This window comes from Echinops telfairi, unplaced genomic scaffold (assembly GCF_000313985.2).
Source record: "Echinops telfairi isolate 266 unplaced genomic scaffold, ASM31398v2 ScPeMD7_7424;HRSCAF=8462, whole genome shotgun sequence".
Taxonomy (NCBI): Eukaryota; Metazoa; Chordata; class Mammalia; order Afrosoricida; family Tenrecidae; genus Echinops; species Echinops telfairi.
The window spans coordinates 85,244,373-85,266,428 of NW_022111324.1; the positions used below are offsets into that span (position 1 = coordinate 85,244,373).

The 22,056-nt window shown below is 38.8% G+C and overlaps 1 protein-coding gene across 1 annotated transcript in view; it reads left to right on the forward strand.

Moving 5' to 3' along the window:
• EXOC2 (exocyst complex component 2) overlaps positions 1–22,056 on the forward strand; it is a 235,661-nt gene that overhangs the window by 50,762 nt on the left and 162,843 nt on the right. The window contains exons 5-6 of the mRNA XM_004712158.2: positions 12,452–12,565; positions 17,095–17,219. Coding sequence (XP_004712215.1) covers positions 12,452–12,565; positions 17,095–17,219 — 239 coding nt within the window. The remainder of the gene's footprint in view (positions 1–12,451; positions 12,566–17,094; positions 17,220–22,056) is intronic.

Sequence of the window (22,056 nt, forward strand, 5' to 3'; positions counted from 1 at the left end):
ACAGAGTGTGGCACCCCATCAGACTCAACTGGAAAACACTCGTAAAGACCAACAAACAGACCTTGAACTATTTATAGGCTGTTCCATTTTTGTCAGCGGCTTTCTTTTTGTTATTGTTATTTTGTGTTTGTTTGTTGCTGTTGTTGTTATTGTTTGTTGGCTTTGACTTCCTTTGTTATTTTATTTGGCTTTGGCTGGTTTTTGCACTTATTAATGTATCTGCATGTCTATCTAGATAAGATAGGTGGGATAAATAATTCAGAGATGAACAGAACAGGACCAATAGCTCCAGGGGGATACGGAAGAAGGGGAGGTGGGAGAAAGGAAGGGTGGGGGACCAACCCAGGGACAAGGGAACAACTAATGAAATAAAATCAATGGAAGGAAGGTCATAGGATGCCTAGTGGGGCTCAATCAAGGGGAAAAACAAAAACAAATGAAGGCCGAACATGATGGTGGGACAAAATGAACGTAAAAAGGAAATAGAGGAAAGAACCAGGGGGCAAAGGACATTTATAGAGGCCTAAATACAGGCATGTACATATGTAAATATATATATAATGGGAGGGGAATCGAACTATGTATTCATATCTATATGTTAAGAATTAAGGTTGCAGATGGACATTGGGCCTCAACTCAAGTGCTCTCTTAACACAATAACACTTTGTTTTAACAATCCAGCATTCTGTAATGCTCACCTTCCTGAAATAATCACTGAAGACAAAATGGGTGCGTAAGCAAATGTGGTGAATAAAGCTGATGGTGCCTGGCTTTCAAAAGACATAGCATCTGGGGTCTTAAAGGCTTGAAAATAAACAAGTGGCCATCTAGCTGAGAAGCAACAAAACCCACATGGAAGAAGAACAACTGGCCTGTGTGATCATGAGGTGTCGATGGGATCAGGCATCAGACATCTAAGACCCAGAACAAAATCATACCCGATATGAAGGGGGCCTGGAGTAGAGCCCCTATGCCCATCTGTAGACAATTGGTAGCCCCTCACAGAGGGATCACAGGGAAGAGATGAGCAGGTCAGGGTGCAGTATAGCACTGATGAAACACACAACTGTCCTCTAGCTCTTTGGTGCTTCCTTTTCCTCACTATCATGACCTCAATTCTACCTTACAAATCGGATTAGACCACAGCATGCACACTGCTACACCTAAGAGCCCATAACACAGAGAATCCAGGATAGATAAACCCCTCAGGGGCAACAAGGAGAGTAGAGATACCAGGAGGATTAGGGCAGGGTGGGGGAAGAAAGGGGGAAATCAATCACAAGGATCAACTAGAACCCTCTCTCAGGGGGATGAATAATGGCAAAGTGGGTGAGGGATGATATAAGATATGAAAATAATAATCTATAACTTAGCAAGGGTTTGTGGGAGAGGGAGAGCGGGGTAAGGAGGGGTAAGAAATGGGGAACTGTTATCAGGGGCTCAAGTGGGAAAGAATGCTTTGAAAATGATGATGGCGACATACATTTGGAGGAATGTGCTTGACACATTGGAGGAATGTATGGATTGTGATAAGAGATGTTAGAATCCCCAATAAAAGTATTTTAAAAAAAAGAAAGAAATGCTTGCTAGGTAATGTGGTAGCTAACATGGAGCCCTAGTGGTGCAATGGTTAAAAGTTCTGGGCTGTGTTATGTTTTTTCTTATTCGACACATTTTGAGGGCCTGTATAAATGATTAATCTTCCGCTACTAACTGAATGGTTGGTGGTTCGAATCCACTAGTCACTGCAGGCGAAAAAGGTGGCAGTCTGCTTGTGTAAAGATTACAGCTTTGAAAACCCTGTGGGAATTTCTGCTGTGTTCTGTAGGGCCTTTATAAGTCAGTATCAATTCAAAGACAAGTTTGGTTATGCTAATTACACATTTAGCATTTTGAAGATTTGCCCAAGGGTTTTCCACAGCTGCAATACCATTTTTCATTCTCACCAGCAATGGATAAGAATTACAATTTCTGTACCTACTTGCTAACATTTGTTATTTTTAATATATTTTTGGTCTTAATCATCCTAGTGGGAATGAAGTGTTCTCTCCTTGTGATTTTGATTTGTGTCCCTCCAATGGCTAATGACAGTGAGCATCTGAGCCTGTGGTTGTTGATTTTTTGTGAAATGTCTTAAGTCTTTGGTCTGTTTCTTTTCATTGAGTTTTCTTTTTGTTACAATGTAAACATTTTTAGGATGGCATTTTAATAAGTTTGCAGGAAAATTCTATTATTTTTCCCATGAACTTTTAGAGTCACTTCATTTTGAGTATCTATTTTGAAATATGTACAACATCAAACCTAAATCCAAACTCACTGCCATTGAGTTAATTTTGGCTCAGTGAGCCCATAGGACAGGGTAGAACTGACATTGTGAGTTTCCAGACTGTAACTTTTTTTTTTAATAAATAAATCATTTTATTGGGGGCTCTTACAGCTTTTATAACAATCCATACATCAATTGTATCAAGCACATTTGTACATATGTTGACATCATCATTTTCAAAGTAATTTATTTCTGCTTGAGCCTTGGTATTAACTCTTCTTTTTCCCTTCCATCCCCCATTCTCCCACCCTCATGGACTTCTGATATATAATAAATTATTATTTCAAATCTTACAACATCCGCTGTCTCCCTTTGCCCGCATTTCTGTTGTTTGTCCCCCTGGGGGTGGGTTATATGTCAGTCATTGTAGTTGGTTCCCCGTTTCTCCCCCATCTCCCCCCATGTTCCCCCTACCCTCATGGTATCGCTACTCCCATTACTGTTCCTGGGAGGTTTATCTGTTCTGGATTCCATGTGTCAATAGCTCTTATCTCTTCCAGTGTACCTGGTATAGCTAGATTTGTAAGGTAGAACTGGGGTCATAATAGTGGGGGTTGGAGAGGCGTTAAAAACTAGACCATCTTGCAGTGGTGGCCCTATTCATAACAGTAGCAAAATTACAGTTATGAAGTAGCAATAAAAATAATTTTATGGTTGGAGGCTCACCACAATATGTGGAACCGTATTAAAGGGTCACAGCATTAGGAAGGTTGAGAACCACTGAACTAGAGGAAGGTTGTGTGTTCTGTCGGTGCTATACTGCTCCCTGGCTGACACTTTCCTTCCTTGTGACCCCTTCAGTGAGGCAATGTCCAATTGTCACAGATTGGCTTTGGATCTCCTCTCCAACTCCCATCATTTGCATCAATATACTTGTTTGTTAGGGGTCTTCTGATGCCTGATATCTGATCCTCTTGACACCTCGTGATCACACAGGCTAGTGTGCTTCTTCTATGTACGCTTGTTGCTTCCTTGCTAGGTGGCAACTTGTTTAACTTCAAGCCTTTAAGACCCCTACTACTTTGTCTTTTAATAGCCAGGCATCATCAGCTTTATTCACCACATTTTGACTCCAAGGCTAACTTCTTTTTTTTTTTTTTTAAGGAAATAAATGAGCTCTTTAATATGAGAAACATAATTCAGATTGGCAATGAAATATTTAAAGATGCAGGTGAAGTGGTAAAGCACGCTAAACCAGATGCACAGCCAACTTAAATTTCATTTTTTTCCTTTTTAATCATTTTATTAGGGGCTCATAAAACTCTTATCACAATCCATACATACATCAATTGTGTAAAGCGCATTTGTACATTCATTGCCCTCATCATTCTCAAAACATTTCCTCTCCACTTAAGTCCCTGGCATTAGGTCCTCATTTTTCCCCTCCCTCCCCGCTCCCCCCTCCCTCATGAGCCCTTGATAATTTATAAATTATTATTTTGTCATATCTTGCCCTGTCCGACGTTTCCCTTCACCCACTTTTCTGTTGTCTATCCCCCAGGGAGGAGGTCACATATTATAGTTCCTTGTAATCGGTTCCCTCTTTCCAACCCATTCTCCCTCTACCCTCCCAGTATCACCACTCACACTACTGGTCCTGTAGGGATCATCCGCCCTGGATTCCCTGTATTTCCAGTTCCTATCTGTACCAGTGTATATCCTCTGGTCTAGCCAGGCCAAGACTAACTTTTATGAGAGTGGAAAGCCTTGTCATTCTCCCGAAGAACAGCTGGTGGTTTTAAACTGCCAACCTTGCGGTTAGCAGCCCAATGCACAACCACTACGCCACGAGGCCTCAAATGTATAAAATAGGTCCCATTTATGTATTTCGTTTTTGTTATTATATCTGATCATTTATTGTTAAAACTAGGACCTGCAGCCACATCCCTTTATTTTCTTTTAACAATTTTGTTTTAGTTTTCACTTTTAAGTTCTTAATCCAATTTGAATTATTTAGAAATTATTAAAATGCAATTTAGGTAAAAGTTTACAGAGAAAATTAGTTTCCCATGTAGCAGTTTATACACAGATCTTTCTGTGTCGTTGGTTGCAATCCTTCCAATGGGTCAGCACTTTCCTATTTCAACCTTGGGTTTCCCATTTCCAATAGATGGCTACTTGGAAGTGTTGAAGACTCCTGTCTCTACTCACCAAAGCTGTAAAACAATGTATTTACAGATGTGGTTTCCCCCCTACACTATTGTCCCTAGTCTTCAAGCCTAGTATCTCAATCCTGAGAGGTGTATGCTTATAGATAAGAGGTTTTCATGTCTTTGCACCATGTGTGCGCTCTTGTATTCATGGTGACATTTTCAGCATGTACAAATGTATATGTGGACCACCCATTGCTGATGCTATGTATGCACATGGGTATACTCCCTTCCACACTCCCAACCCCTGTTCCACGCTGTTTCAATTTGTGCATGAATCTCTTCATTCCATTTTCCCATGAACTTTTTGAAGCCTTCTCCTATTTTCTTTCCCATTGTTAAAATTGGCATGCGTCTACTCTCCAGCTGGTGACCAGAAAAGGTGTTTTGTGTAGTAGTTGTTGTTTTTAATTTGTCAAGGCTGATTTTATTGCCTGATACAATCTGGTCTACAAATTGATCCATGTGCGTTGGAGAAGAATGCATATTGTGTTGCTCTTGGGTGTATAGTATTCTGTATATGCTCTTAAGGTCAAGTTGGTTCCTAGGTTGTGTTATTTAGATCTTCTGGATCTTTGCTACTTTTCTTTGTAGTTGTTCTGTCTATCTTTGAAGTCTCACTATTTTTTATAGAACTGTTTCTCTTCTTAATTTTATTAGAATTTGTTCTATGTATTTTGGAGATCTGTCAATGGCTTATGCCCTTTTGATGAATCCTTATGTCATATCCTCTTTGTCTCTTATTATGGAGTTTGACATAGAGCTTATTTTATCAGAGTTCTATATGGTTACTCTTGTTTTATTCTGGTACTGATTGCTTTATATATTATATTTTTTATACTTCGGTGTAACCTGTGGGCAACATACTGATGGACCAATTAGTCCAATTATTATTCTTTATCTTTTGATTGGTAAATGTAAACCATATTCATTTATGTGATTATTGATAGATAGGAATTTGATGTCTTAAGACTTTCTTTGTTTTTCCTAATTCTTTGCTGAGAACTTTTTGTTTATGGAGTGTCCCTTAATTTCCATTAATTTTGTGTTTAGTGAGTTTTTTTACTTCTTTATTTTGGTGAATATGTTTATTTACTTTCTTCATGCTTTCCCTATGAATAGCTTTGTAATCCTAAGCTATTATTACTTGTTACAATTTATTATTACTTGATATGTCTTGACTTCCTTTCCATATGATAGTGACTAGACCATTTGTCTCCTCTTTTAATTCGACAGTTATCATCGATTACAGATCAAAACCCCTGTGTCCATTTTCATTTCTGTAACATTAAATTTTACCTTTATTTTAGAAAATTCTTTATCTAGATTGGCATTTGGATGATAATATTATGTGCTTCGATCTCTGTTAGCTAATATTATTAGTTCTTTATCTGAATAACTCCCTTTCTTTTTTTATATATATCGTTTTATTAGGAGCTCATACAACTCATCACAATCCATACATACATCAATTGGTGTAAAGCACATTTGTACATTCATTGCCCTAGAACTCCCTTTCTTGTAGAGTTGGTCTGGAATCTTATAAATTCCCTTTATATTTATCTTGGAATGCCCTAATTTTGTTATTTTCTTTGAGAGACAGTCTTGACAGATACATCATCACTCTGTTTCCAGGGTTTTATATATGACATCCCCTTACTTCCTTGTCGTCATAGTTTCCACTGAGAAGTAGATTTCTGTTTTGTTGCTATGTACCTTTGTCGACGGTCTTTTGTCTCACTCACATTTTTTCTTTGTTTTGGCTTTCGAAAGGTTAGCTCTTGTTTGTGCTGGTGACTTTTCTTTTTTCTCCTTTTTGGTTTAGTCGGTCCTGTGTGAGGTTCGTTGAGCTTCTTAGATAGATATCTTGTCTTCATTGGATGGGGTAGGTGGCTCTCCATATGTCTGATACACACTCTTCAGGCTCTCATTGTCCCTAACCCTCCCACTTGCCTCTACCTGGGGCAGTCATGTTCAGGAGATGAGAACTAAGGAGACGTGAAACTGTGGAGCACAGCCAGGCCCATGAGCTCATGTCATTGCCCCAGACTCTTGCTCATGCCTATGAGCTGTCCCTTGAGGAGGGACACAGAGAAATGCTCAGAGCCACAGAGAAATTCTCAGAGCTAAGGCAGTGTTTAGCATCTTTTCTCTGAGAGCTCTGAATAGACAGCTAATCCAAAAGATAAAAACTGAGATGTATTTATGTAATTTGTCAATTTAGTACATTGTAAATGAGATGTTTACTAAAGTTTAAGTATCAGTTGAGTTTTTAATGTTTAGAAGAAAATGGGAGGTATTGCTGTAAATTTTTATCTTGCAGTACTATGTAATGTTTAGAATATAACCCCCCCCCTTATAATAGTTTTATTGAGATATAATTAGCATCATACAATTCAATCGTTCAGTTATATAAAGAAGGATTATGCAGTCATCACCAGAAAGAACTTGGTAACATTTTCTTCCTTCTCATATTCATTGCTGTTGACTCACCATTTCCCCCCAGAGTCCTCTTCCATGCCCCCAGGTAATTATTAATCTGGTTACTGTCTTCACAGATCCACCTATTTTGACTTCATTGTTCAGGAAAACAGACAAAAACAAAACAGTAGTACCCACATTGACTAAATAAAACAGAAAACACACAATCAAGAAGAAAGTAGAAAATATTGAGAAAACACAATAAATTAAGAGTGGGTAAAAAAAAAAAAGTGGGTGGGTGCGGGGAAAACCTAAGGACAAGCTGAACTGCTAAAATTTACTTTACAATGGTCTTTGTGTGATATTAATTCTATTATGTTCCCGAACTATGGTCAGTGGGGATGGACCAGAGACTCAATGCACGTAGGAACCCTGAAAAGGGATTTGGGGCTTGTCCTTTCATTCCTAATGTTCTGCAAACACAGTGTTTAGAATTTAGACTCTGGTATTATTCCCTCCTGGGATCCCATAGCCTGTAGTGCTTCTTCCATGTGGACTCAGCTCACTCCTCACTTACCTGGCTGCTTATTGTGAGACAATCCTTTAAGCCTCCAGATGCTATTTTTTCTAATAGTAGACAAATGTAGCCTTTTCTATTAAACATGTTGAGCACAATTCAGCTGTCAGGATTATGAAGACTGTAGTCTTCCCCATTTCACTGTGCCATAAACTGTGGAATTGTTGAATTTTGTACTTACATTTTATACTTTTTGGCTTTGCTTGCTATCATTATCTCATGTCCCCTGCCCCCTCTTTTTTCCTATTTGGATGTCACTTCTTAACTCTGTAAATCCTCTTCGAAGTTTTGCTTTAGTGATAGACAGGGAACCACCAAGTAGAGGCAAACTCTACGGGGCTTGAGGGAAGGGTAGTGAACTCAGCTTGGCTTCTTTCTTTTTTGGGGGGTCCTGTGTGTCCCTATCATTTCTCTCTTTTTTTTCCAATCATTTTATTGTGGGCTCATACAACTTTTATCACAATCCGTACATACATCAATTGTGTAAAGCACATTTCTACATTCATTGCCCTCATCCTCAAAAAACATTTGTTCTCCACTTAAGCTTTTGGCATCAGTTCCTCATTTTTCCCCTCCCTCCTGGCTCCCCCTCCCTCATGAACCCTCGATAATTTATAAATGATTATTTTGTCATATCTTACACTGTCCGACATCTTCCTTCACCCACTTTTCTGTTGTCCGTCCCCCAGGGAGGAGGTCACATGTAGATCCTTGTAATCGGTTCCCCCTTTCCAACCCACCCTCCATCTACCCTTCCAGTATCGCCACTCACACCACTGGTCCTGAAAGGATCATCCGCCCTGGATTCCCTGTGTTTCCAGTTCCTATATATATCAGTGTACATCCTCTGGTCTAGCCAGACTTGCAAGGTAGAATTGGGATCATGATAGGTGGGGGGTGGGGAGGAGAAGGGGAGGAAGCATTTAGGAACTAGAGGAAAGTTGTATTTTTCATCGTTGCTGCACTGCACCCTGACTGGCTCGTCTCCTCCCCGCGACTCTTCTGTAAGGGGATGTCCAGTTGCCTACAGATGAGTCTTGGGTCTCCAATCTGCACTCCCTGTCATTCACAATGATTTGATTTTTTGCTCTTGATGCCTGATACCTGATCCCTTCAACACCTTGTGATCACACCAGCTGGTGTGCTTCTTCCATGTGGGCTTTGATGCTTCTGAACTAGATGGCCGCTTGTTTACCTTCAAGAGCTTGGCTTCTTTTTGAGAGCCCTATTTTACTTCTTATCTCTAAGCTGTGTTCTTAATATGTTAGTTCGGAAATGATCCTTGTTAGATGAGGTCTTCATGTAGTTGAATAATTAGTGAAAACAATTATTAGTAAGGATTTAGTTGATATTGGCAATTCTGTAGTATATTTTGATTGTGTTAAGATTATTTAACTTTCTTGAGCAACTGAAGTGGCAGACACCACAGAGAAGGATGCTTGTGCAAGCATCATAGGTGGGTGACCTGTGGCGTGTGTGCCCCCACGCCCTCCTCTCTCACTCAGGCAGGCCTCCCTGGTTAGCCATACTGTGCTTTCCTGCTGAGTGAGTCAAAGCCACCTGGTCCTTAACACAGCACTCTAGACAGACACTACCAATCAGTTAACTACAGACAGAAACTTCCTTAGATTTCTTGGCAGGACTCAGCACGGCCTAGTTTAGTTTAAGTCTCCATTCAGTCATTATACCCCCCCCACCCCCCCAGTGTCTAACTTGGAGGCATGGTGTGCAAATAAACAAAATGAGAAAAAATTCCAAAGGTAACATGATTTTATTACTGAGTCAAGTATCAGAACCAGCATGAAGAATCCAAACCAAAATAAACTCCTAGAAATGCAGAAGTCTCTACCTTCCTCTCAGAGGAAAGCTGACTGCTCAGAATGACTAGCAAGTGTATGATTGATAAAAACATGCACACACACGTGCCCACAAATAAGATTAAGAATGTAGATAGTTTAACTTTTGAAACTGGTACAGGAATGTTGGAGGATGCACGTAGTCTCAAAATTACTAACACAAAGTGATACTAATCTGCTGTCTGTGACCCTTAAAAGTCTCTTCACACCTTCTCTTACTAAGATTTTGAACGGGATTTTTTTTCCTTCTTTCCTATTTAACATAAAGCAAAACAATAATAGTGAAGAAGTGAAGAAGTATAACAGCATATAGGACTTTTTTGCCTTTTTAAAAAATACTTTTATTGGGACCTCTTACATCTCTTATCACAATCCATACATTCATCCAATGTGTCAGGCACATTTGCACATATGCCACCATCATCATTTTCTAAACATTCTCTTCCCCCTTGAGCCCCTGATATATCAGCTCCCCATTTCTTACCCCTCCCTCCCCTGCCTGCCCTCCCTCCCTCATGAACCCTTGATAAGTTATAGATTATTATTTTCATATCTTACATCATCCTCCATTGCCCCTCACCCGTTCTTCTGTTATTCGTCCCCCCGAGAGAGGATTCTAGTAGATCCTTGTGATTGATTCCCCCTTTCTTCCCCCACCCTCCCCTAATCCTCCTGATATCTCTACTTTCCTTATTGGCCCTGAGAGGTTTATCTATCCTGGATTCCTTGTGTTGCAGGCTCTTATCTTTAGTAGTGTGTATGCTCTGGTCTAATCTGATTTGTAAGGTAGAATTGAGGTCATGATAGTTGGGGGGAAGGAAGCACCAAAGAACTAGAGGAAATTGTGTGTTTCATCGGTGCTGTACTGCACCGTGACTGGCTCATCTCTTCCCTGTGACCCCTCTGTGAGGGGATGTCCAATTGTCTACAGATGGGTATTGGGTCTCCACTCTATTACCCCCACCCCCACCCCCTATTCACATCGGGTGTGATTTTGCTCTGGGTCTTAAATACTTGATACCTGATCCCATCGATACCTCATGATCACACGGGCTGGTGTGCTTCTTCCATATGGGCTTTGTTACTTCTCAGCTAGATGGCTGCTTGTTTATCTTCAAGCCTTTAAAACCCCAGACACTATATCTTTTGATAGCTGGCCACCATCAGCTTTCTTCACCACATTTGCTTATGCACCCATTTTGTCTGTAGTGGTTGTGTCAGGAAGGTGAGCATCACAGAATGCCGGATTGTTAGAACAAAGTGTTCTTGTGTTAAGGGAGCACTTGAGTCAAGACCCAATGTCCATCTGGAACTTTAATTCTTAACATATAGTTATGAGTACATAGTTCTACTCACCTCTCATTACATACATGTGTACATGCTTATCTTTAGGCCTCTATAAATGCCTTTTGCCTCCTGGTTCTTTCCTCTGTTTCCTATTACTTTACTCTTGTCCCTCTGTCTTGATTGAGGTGCTAGAAGAAATGACTGCAACCTGATTTTGCCTCTTTTCATCCCTTACCTGTTAAGAAGCAGAGGCAGGAAGGATTGGGGCAGAGATTTTTTTGGAGAGAGTTGTGTTGGACTGTGAAGGGTATGGTGTGTGTACTGTGCAAGCCTTGGGAGTGTGATTCCTGAGGGCCATTAAGTCAAAACATTCTCTGCAGTTTTGATGCACTGAATCCTGGTACCACCTGAGAAGGTTGAAACAGCCATTGTAGAGCAGGTACAGGGGGATGCTGTGGGATTCTCAACACAAAGGAAGTGAAATTTGCTGATTCCCATTATGGCTCAGTGGGTTAAGCATTGGGCTGCTAGCCAGAAGGTTGGCCGTTCAAACTCACCAGCATGTTCCATGGGAGAAAGACAAGGCTGCCTACTCCCATAAAGATATGCCATCTTAGAAATCATAAGGAGTTATGCTCTGTCCTGTAGGATTGCTGTGAGTTGGAATTGACTCAATGGCAGTGGGTGAGTGCCTCACTGGAGAGAACAGATTCCAGGCCTTCACCCTTGGTTCATTGAGAACAAGGAGCTACCATGGAGTAACCAAGAGTATATTGAGAAGAATCAGTACAGGGATTTCAGGGAGCTCATGAAAATACCCACAGACAAAAGAAGTTTTAAATATATAGCAGTACAGAGGCACAAGCCACCTTGGGTAGTACTAACCACTAACCCAGAAGAACGTTCCATTCCCACCTCTCTTCCTTCTACCCCACCTTTAACCATACTGTTTGAAACAGTAGCTCTCGGAGAAATTGTACAAAATCAGCAGCCATTCAACAATGATTTCAGCTCTGAGTAAGAAAGATAAGTCGTAGGAAATGACTCTGAAGTGGAAGCAGAGTTCAGCTTGCGTGATAACTTTGAAGGCCTTGCCATGGGATTAGACTTCCACTGCAAAGATGAGGCTCAGTCATGCTGGTTGTACAGAACCAGCCAAGCCAGTTCTGCTCTCAGTTCTAGATCGCACGTGCTTTGCATGAAGTCTGGCATGTAGTAGGTACTTGATAAATATTTGTGCAAATGAATAATTGACTTGATCTAGAATTCTACTTAAAAAATGAGGCCAATAAAGTAAGTGGCAGATGACACTTATCACAGCTTTGCTTAAAATGATTTTAGACATGAACATATAAGTATAAAGGCTATGTAGGTAGATCTCATATTATTAGGGATAAACACATCTTAAAATAGCTTTCATTTGGCCCTTAACAAGAAATATTTTAACATTTTAAATATTTAAATATTTAAACTTAATTAGTTAATTTTTAAAATTCTGTCCAACTTTTTGTTTTTATCTATTGGTTAAGGAATTATTTTAGATTTTGAATGATTTCATAAAATGTTAGTTCAGTCTGATATTTTAAACCCACTTTAAATTTATAATCCACATTGATGCAATTTTTGTATTTTAAGTATATTTTTATCTTATATGTACAATTGGCCACAATGTGTGAAATATATGTTGTATATATTTATAAAAACTGTAAATTTATTGGTAATTTACTATACATAGTTATGATTTACATTCATGTTTGATTTACCAGATTCTCTGATGTATCTTTTTGTAGTAATGACAATTGAAATATGCTTTAAATATTATTTTCTTCCTCAGAGGTAAATTTCCCCAGAAGGACTTAGAAATGCTGTTTCATGGAATGAGTGCTGATTTCACAAGTGAGAATTTTTCAGCTGCTTGGTATCTCATTGAGAACCACTCATCCACCAGGTTAGTACATGTTGGATTGTTGTTTGTTCATTATTTCATGTCAATGCTTATTATAGGAATCTACAATAATTTGTTTAGGACCTACTTAGGTCTGGCTCGGTGCCCAGTCAGTTATTGACACTGCAAGAAGGCAGCCAACATCTCATAATATCTATTTTCTGATTTATAAAATTAGAATTTTGTAAAAAGACATTAAACAAAAACCAAACTCACAGCCATTAAGTCAATTCTGAGATTATTCATGGCTGTTGTTAAAGTGCCTCATAGTGACCCTGTGCACAGCAGAAATGCATGGTCCTGCACCATCCTCACAATTGTTCCTCTACCTGAGCCCATTGTTGCAGCCCCCGTGTCAATCCATCTCGTTGAGGGCCTTCCTCTTTTCCGCTGCCCCTCCACTTTACCAAGCATGATGTCCTCCAGGAACTGATCTCTCCTGACAATATATCCAAAGTATGTAAGACCAACTCTCACTGTCCTTGCCTCTAAGGAGCACTCTGATCTCATTTCTTCCAAGACAAATTGGTTTGTCCTTTTACCAGTAGTCCATGATATTGTCGGTATTCTTTTCCAGCACCACAACTCAAAGGCATCAATTCTTTTTCGATCTTTGTTATTCAGTGTCCAATTTTCACATGCATATGAGGAGATGGAACATTCCATGGCTTATGTTAAGTGCACCTTAGTCCTCAAAGTAATATCCTTGCTTTTCAATACTCTAGAGAGACCTGTGCAGCATATTTTCCTAATGCAATGCATTTTTTAATCTCAACACTGCTGCTTCCATGAGCATTGATTGTCGATGCAAGCAAGACAAAATCCTTGACAAGTTCAACGTTTTCTCCATTTATCATTATAGTACCTATTGGTCCAGCTGTGAGGATTGTGGTGATGTTGATATTGAGTTATAACCCATACTGAAGGCAGTGATCCTTGATATTCATCATCAAGTGTTTCATGTCTTCCTCACTGACAAAATTGCCAGCAAGGTTGTGTCATCTGTATATTGCAAGTTGCTAATAAACCTTATACACCTGAGGCCACATTCATCATCCATTCCAGCTTCTCTGATTATTTGCTGAGCATACAGATTGAGCAAGCATTGTTCAAGAATTGTGGTAACACAACAATTGTAATAGAATACAGAACAATCTGCCTTTCTTGACCAGCATAGGACCAAAGGAAGATGAGTTGGCTTGCCATTTTGTCAATACCAGGCTTAAAACTAGTCAAGACAAAAAATCAACAACCCAGCAAGACTATATATCCACATTAACATGTGTCTGTTTGTCTCCTAATTAACATTTTACCAAACTTCTCTATAAGATTGCCGTGGAACTCGCCTGTTGGGTTCTGTTTTAAATGTTCTTCTTTTACTGTACTCTACTTTTCCTCTAGGTTTTGAAATTCATATCTAGGTTCTGCCCCCACAGAACTCACAGATAAATTTCATGGTAAAAGGGTATGTTAACAAAATTAGCAAGGTATAATTCAGGATCTAGTGTGTCTGTGTATTTTAACTAATAAACCATTCATTCATATGGCCAGAACAGAGCCATGGGCCAACTGTGGAACAGGTCATCACTTGCTCATAGGCAAGTTCAGTTGGAATCTGAAGAAAAATTACAGGTCCTCGAGAGCCAAAGTACAACCTTTGGTGTATCCCAGTTGATTCTAGAAATGATCTAAAGCTGGTTCCCGGACAATCCAGAGGGCTTATCTATACTTTATCCCATATTATACTATAAAAGTTTTTAATTTACAAAGGGGTACTGAGTAATGTTTTTATCTGAAACATTACAAAGGGGGTGATCATCCAAATATGTTTGGAACTTATGATAAAGAATACATTTGACATATTGCACACAAATGACTGAAGATCATGTGAGTGTGGGATCAACAACCTCACACATAAAGAAAGCAAAAGGTCATTAAAGAGAGGAAACAAGAGACCAATATGGATGTCAGATGATTCTCTGAAATTTGCATTCATTGTAGGATAGCTATTGAATGGAAGAAATAAACTAAAAGAGCTGAAAAAAAATTCAAATGGTGACTTAAAAAGATAAAAGCAAATTATTATAATGAAGTATTCACCGACCAGAGTTAGGTAACTAAAAGGGATGAACATTCTTGGCCTTTCTCAAGCCGAATGAACTAAACGGGGGGAAAATTAAGTCTTGAGTTATAATCTTAAGATTCTCTATGCAAAAAAATTAAATGATGGGAAGAAAATAATTCAGGATCACTGTACCAAAAAGAATTGGTCAATGTTCAGTGATTTCTGGGGATAGCATATGATGAGGAACTGATCATACTGAAGGAAAAAGTCCAATATAATGAAGGTATTGACTAGAAATCTTCAGGAATTCATAGAATACCAGTTAAGATGTTTCAACAAATGGTGCAAAGCTGAAAGCTCTCATTTGCCTGTGTCAAGAAACTTGGAAGATAGCTACTTGGCCATCCAACTGTAAGAGATCATATTTGTGCCCAATCCAAGGAAAGGTGATACAGTGGAAGGTAGAAATGATCAAACAGTATGGTTAATACTAAAGTAAAGTTCTGAAGGTAACTGAAAAACAGTTGCAGCAGTATATTCTCAAAGAACTGTCAGAAATGCAAGTGCTATTCAGAAGAGGACTTGCACTGAGAGGTATTATCGCTAATATCAATTGGATCTTGACTGAGAGCAGAGAATACCAGAAATATATTTATTTGTGGTTTTATTTATTTATTGTATTGATTATGTGAAGCCATTTGATTTTGTGGGTCATAATAAACTGAATAGCAGTGAGAAAAATGGGAATTCCAGGGCCCTGAATTGTGCATGTGGAACCCGTACTAAGAGGCAGTTCTTCAAACAGAAGAAGGGCATAGGATTGGTAGAACAGGAAAGATGTGACCGGGTTATATTCTTTTGTCTTGCTTGTTCACTCTGTATGCTAAGCAAATGGTCTAAGAAGTTGGGCTGGGAAGCTGGTGCCGGACCAGGCAGCATTTTGTTAGGTTGTACGTGGGGTCCCTATGAGTTAGAACTGACGCTAAAGCACTTAACACCAACGATTATTAATGTGTAGGGACTGGTGGTTGAAATGGGTAGGATAGTATTATGCTCAATTTGTACCTGAAATATGTAAGTGCATATACGGAGGAGTTTTGAAGTCATGTCTATTCTGTCACATAAATGACAATCAAAACCCTTTACCTGACTGATCATATAGATACAGTTTAACTGTGAAAACTGGAAAGGTATAAAATTGTCAGAGGAGGAAAATTCAAATATTCCTTTTAATTGAGAATGATAAAAAAATGCTCTGGTTACATCCTGAATAGAAAAGTGGTAAGACGGCACCTTGTGAACAATTTGCAATACATGAAGGAAAAAAAAAGGTAGTCCTCTTAAGTTATATTTAAACATATTTATATGTACATATATTTATGTATATATTTGTAGCCTACTGTATATAAATATATATCAAGAGAGGCTAGATAGAGATATAGTCAGTTCCAACTCATAGCAATGCAAATCTGTATAGTAGCAGGCAGCGGTCAAGTAGCTGGTGGGTTTGAACTGTTGGTTTTTCACTTACTAGCCTAACAACTAAACCTCAGCATCATTAGCACCATTACTTGCTGCCATCGAGTCAGTGATGACTCAAAGTCACGCCTCTGTGAGATCTGAGCCTAGTTAACTACTGCACCATCAGGGCTCCAAGAGGATATATATAAATTTGTGTATATATGTTTAAATATATGTATGTATGTGTGTGTGTGTGTGTATTTTCTGATTACTAGGAGCTTCAGACATTTGCTTTTGCTATTTCATTTCAGTTTGCACAGCTCAAAATGGCAGTGAACAATTTGAAGAAACAGCCTAACGAGTGAAGGCAGTCTGGCATATACAGGAGACCTCAGTAATTTTATATATATATATATATATCTGGCATATAAAGGAGACCTCAGTAAATATATATATATATATCTGGCATATAAAGGAGACCTCAGTAATTTTATATATATATATATATAATTTGTCTGCCAATGTCTTTACTTCTAAGGAGTCTGATATATTTGAATTACCATTTTTGAATGGAGGAACTCTGGTGGTCTAGTGATTACAAATTGGGCTGCTAACCATGAGGTCAGCAGTTTGAAACCACTAGCCACTCTGGAAGAGAAAGATGAGGCTTTCGACTTTCTGAAAGTTAATCTCAGAATTGCACAAGATAGTTCTACCCCATCCTATAGGGTCACTGTGGATCAGAATCAACTCCATGGCAGTGAGAGTATTTTTGAGTGCTACAAAAAGTTTATAGCTGCTGAAATTTTAGCCTTCATATTAAATAAAAGGTTTACATCCAAGTAAGGATTTTGAGAGCTTTTTGTTTTTATCTTGTTACTCCCTAGTCTGTATGTTTCTCAGTATAGTTGTAGGTGCCCCAGTGTTCTACACTTGATGGATTTATCTTAACCTTTTTTCTGATTGCTAGGAGCCTCAGACATTCGGTTTCTTTATTTCATTTCAGTTTTGAACAGCTCAAAACGGCAGTGAACAATTTGAAGAAACAGGCTAACAAGAAGAATGAAGGCAGTCTGGCGTATGTGAAAGGAGGCCTTAGTACTTTTTTTGAAGCACAAGATGCCCTCTCAGGTAAGGTGATACCCTGAGTCATCTGCTGGGAACTTCCATAATGGAAACGTGACACTGTGTTTGCCGAGTATTTACAGGGTGCGACATTAGTTCTGTATTTATATAAGTGGAGATCTAAAATGTGCCATAAATATTTGTTGCAGACTAGGCTGGAATCCCTTTGAAGGCTTGGTACTTTAGATATTTGTCTGTGAGACTTTTGTTGACCCATCTTACATGTGTGAAATGGGAGACTACTTTGCCTTTCCATGATGCCTAGTCTCCAGGGCAGTTACGAAATTAAATCCCTGCGGGTAAAATTCTAGAATTAAAAAAGAAAAATTATTTTATATGTATTGTTACCATATCCCTGTAATTAAGTTTATAAATGTGACCAAATGTGTATTGAGTTTTGAAAGGACTATTGATGTTATATCCTTTTTAGCAATCATGTCTCTAATCCCAAACATGCAAACGTGGAGTTAATGACGAGTGTCTGTATTGTCATCAATGCAGGAGAAATTGGATTAAAATAGCATATTTTTAGAAATATTCATGATCTATTTTGATTAACTCCTTTTAAATTATGTTTAAGCAATAACTTTAAATTATTATTTAGCTACTAAAACTGAAAATGTACCAACAAAAGTTAAATCAATTAGTTTTAAAAGCTAAAATAGCTATAATTAAGTACTTAGAACTCTACCACACTTTCTCTAAAACACGAATGGCTTAATTTAAAAGGAAGTACAATCTTAAAGTAGAAACACTTCTTGTTTTTAACAACCTCCCCACAATGTGCCAACATGCATAGATAATACATTCAGAACAATCATCACTGCTGTCTTTTTCTGAAGTCTGTCATCATCCTCAAAGCCAACAGCTCGATGTCTCCTCAACACTTACTCCCCTTCTCTATTGCCCCTGGTAGTCACTGGTCATGGTCTCTATACATTTGCCTTTTTAAATTATTTCATCTAAGTGGGATCACATAATATTTACCCCTTTTCCATTAACTCAGTTCATTCAACGTAATGTTTCCAAGGCTTGTCCATATTGTAGTACCTATCGACTTCATTTTTTGTTGTGGCTAAGTAATCTTTCATTATGTGTGTTTCTATCTTGTACTAGATAGTAGAGTGTTTTCACTTTGGGGCTATTATAGAGAGTGCTACAATTAACTGGTACACAAGAACCTGTTGGCATTCTGCTTCCAATTCCTTTGGATACACACCCAGGAGGGGCATTGCCAGATCATATAGTCATCCGATAGGAGCCCTGGGGGCACTGTCAGAGAAGTGTTGGACTACTAATCACAAGGTTGGCATTTAAACCCATTGGCTGCTCCATTGGGAGAAAGAGGAGTTTGCTCCTGAAAACATTTACAAAGGCTTGAAAACATTATATAGGGCTATGGTGACTTTATACTAAGCCTGATGTCCTTCTCTAGAGGTGGAGCCCTCCTGTTAACATGTTCAAAATGTGGGAGATGGTCTCACCAGCCTTGCTTCTGGGGAGCTTTCTGGTTGTACTTCTTCCAAAACATATTTGTTGCCCTGGCAATCTATGGTATATTGCGTATCTTTTGCCAGCAATAAAATCGAAAGGCGTCCATTCTTATTTGGTCTTTGTTATTCATTGTCTAGCTTTCCTGTATATCTGAAATGATTAAAAATAAGATGGATTGATAGTCTTCAAATTGACATCTTTGCTTTTTAACACTTTCAAGTGCTACTTTGAAAGTTGCTTTCCCAACCCTCTTAGTTGAGACAGGAAGAGTAAGAGGAGGCTGGAGTTGATTACTTCCCTTCTCGGATCTCCTGGAAGGCTAGAGAGGACTAGTATTGGATGTGTCCCTTTCCCCTGGTTGGTAATGGCTTTGGTAGGACCTATATTGGTTGACTCTGTTAAAAATGGTTTCCTCATGCTGGGGGCTTAAGTGGAGAGGAAATGTTTTGAGAGTGATGAGGGCAATGAATGTACACATGTGCTTTACACAATTGATGTATGTATGGATTGTGATAAGAATTGTATGAGCCCCTAATAAAATGATTTAAACAAAAATGGTTTCCTTGGCGGGCAGGCCTTGCTATGGAGACCGGAGTGCGCTGGCACACTTCAGAATGGATCTGCTAATCCTTCTGCTGCAGGAAGCATGCCAGTTTCCTTCCATTCTCACCGCGCAAACCTCATGGTGAGGTTCCTGAGAGTGAAAATCACAATTTGATGCCCCCCTACAAGCCACTCCCCTCTACATTTTTTTCTTGTTAGTCTTCTTCCAGTCTCCAAGGAATTCATCATGTCTGAACTTCAACTGAAGATTCACTGTGTTTCTCTGTATGTTATTATCTTTCCTGTTTGGGGGATAGTAGTTTTACTTGTGACCTCAGTTTTCTGATGGGTCTAAGAAGAATGGTTGATTCTTAGTATGTTCAGGTTCTTTGTTTTTGTTTTTTTCTTGTCATAAGAGTGGGAACGACAGCCTCTACATTGTCCAACCTCAACCCTAAAAGTCATTATCTTGTTCTGTAGTGGCAAATGCAACTTTACCATTTCCTGCTTTTGTGAACAACAGTCGATCCAAAGTGTGTGATTTTCTTTATGATTTACTAGAATGCAGAGCGGCAGAGTAAAGAGGCCAAAGTAGAGTAAGTAACGCCTGCTGCTCATTACACTCTGCATCTTCCCTTCCATGTTCATCATGTAGCCAGGAAGCCAGGTGGTGGGAGCTGTATTTTTTGTTGGTTTCCACACATCCTTTGTTGATGTCTATTGATACATAAACAAGCGCCCCGGTGGCACAGTGGTTAAACACTTCGCTGCCAAACAAAGGGCGATTTCAACTGAGCAGCCGTTCCATGGGAGAAGAGACTCACTGCTCTGCTTCTGTAGAGATGCTAAGGTAGGGAGCTCTCTGGGGCTCTTCTGCTCTGTCCGGTGGGGTGCTTCGAGTTGGAGCAGTTCTGACAACACATGGAAACGACTTTGCTGTATGCTCCAGGATTATAGGGTATCTGGAACCCAAGTTTTAAAGTGGGAATCCTTCCCACTCATCCATCTTTTATGTATAGTTGCAATTATTTTATTATTTAAAAAGATACCCGCAGAAGGAAAAGAATCATTAATTCCTTTACTACTTTAAATATATTTAATTGATGATGTAGTCACTGACGAAGGTTTCTGAAAATAGGAGCTAGAAACTAAGTGTTGAAAGCATCTTTTTAAAATTTAAATGATAAGAGGATCTAACATGATATGTTTTCTACTAGTAATGATAGTCTTCACAGGTCAGCAGATGATCAGCCATCGGAAGTTCACAGCTTATCTTTGTGTGAGCCAGGAACTAAGTATGATATTTTATGCTTTTTAAGGATAGTTTTTTAAAAAAACAGAAGAATATGTAAGAAATGCTGACTGAGGCCCACAGAGCCGAAAATCGTTACTCTTTGGCCTTTTAAAGTGAAAGTGTGCCAAGCCCTGAGTTCTCTGTGTGGATAGTGGTTTAAGTGTGTGGATAGATGTGTGCCTGGTGCATGAGTCCATGTAGACCTGATTCCACCATGCCACTTTGAATAGTGGCATATATACTGATGCCTAGAAATGTATTAAGATTTTTAAAGTAAAATTTGCTAATTCAGTGTCCAAGTTTTCAGATAATTTTAAGGACTCAGTAGATAAAGTGTGCATCATGTTGTAATCCTGATTTTTCTTTGAGTTGTGTCTTTATACATATTTTTTAGTTCTCAGATACAAATTCATAGTATTCAACTGTTTCACATACTTAGCTTTTAATAGATCAGAAACAATAACAAACCTATGATCATGTACCAAGTTGCTTATTGAATTATACTGTTTAAGAATGTTTTCAGAGAAAATAAAAGGTCACGTGAACCAGACACTGGGTTATTTAGTTTAATTTTCTGGAAAATAGGATTGCCTTTATCAGATTCCAGTGTCTCTCGTCCTCATGTTTGGCTGACAGTTTGACAGTGGCTCTGCTGTGGTGGAGATGGTTGGCAGGAAGTTGCTTTGTCAGCAAAAGAGGGCTGTAAGTTGAGCTGGGGAGCCAAGTTCACCCCATCTTGACCTGCTAATCAGTGATGGGTTTTGTCAGCATCAGAAAATGTGATTGCCTGGTTTCCTTTCATGTTGATTTTGACTTAGAAAGTAGCATTTTGGGCAAGGCTACTGTTCATGTCACTCTAAAGCTGGAGTGCCTTATTGCTGTGGACAAACCACAGCAGGACTCACTCTGGAAAGGTGGCTTGTGTGCTTAGTGCCCTTTTGCAGCCAGGATTTTCAGAAAATCACTGCAGCATTTCATTAAATAGTGTAAGCAGATTTGCTTATCAAGAATATGTAGTTCTTTCTTGGTTAGCTGTATAATATCTGAACATAATATGTCTCCTTTCCTTAAAGATAAGGAAGTTCTTTTCTACTTAAGTTGAAATTAAGTTTAACTTTGAACTGTGGAAACATTATATGTCACTTTATCATACAATCCAGATGTTCTAATCTTGAATCAATAGACAATTAAAATAGAGAGGCTGCTTTTTCCAAAATGGATTTCTTCTTCTTCATTTTAGTAAGTGTTTATTCAGTAGAATAGCAGTCAATTATTTTAGATTCCAAACCATATTTTAAGCGACTTTACCCCTTTCCTACAAACAAAACAGACAGACAAGAACAAGATGAGTATTAGAAGCTACTTACCTGAAGCAGAGAAATAGAAGTTACATCCATTGAGAATGTATTCATAGAGCAATGGATCTGATCCAGTATTTTCTGACTAATTTAGTGACTTTGAATTATATAGTTCTGATAAAGAAATATGCTTTTTTGTTTGTTTGTTTGTTTG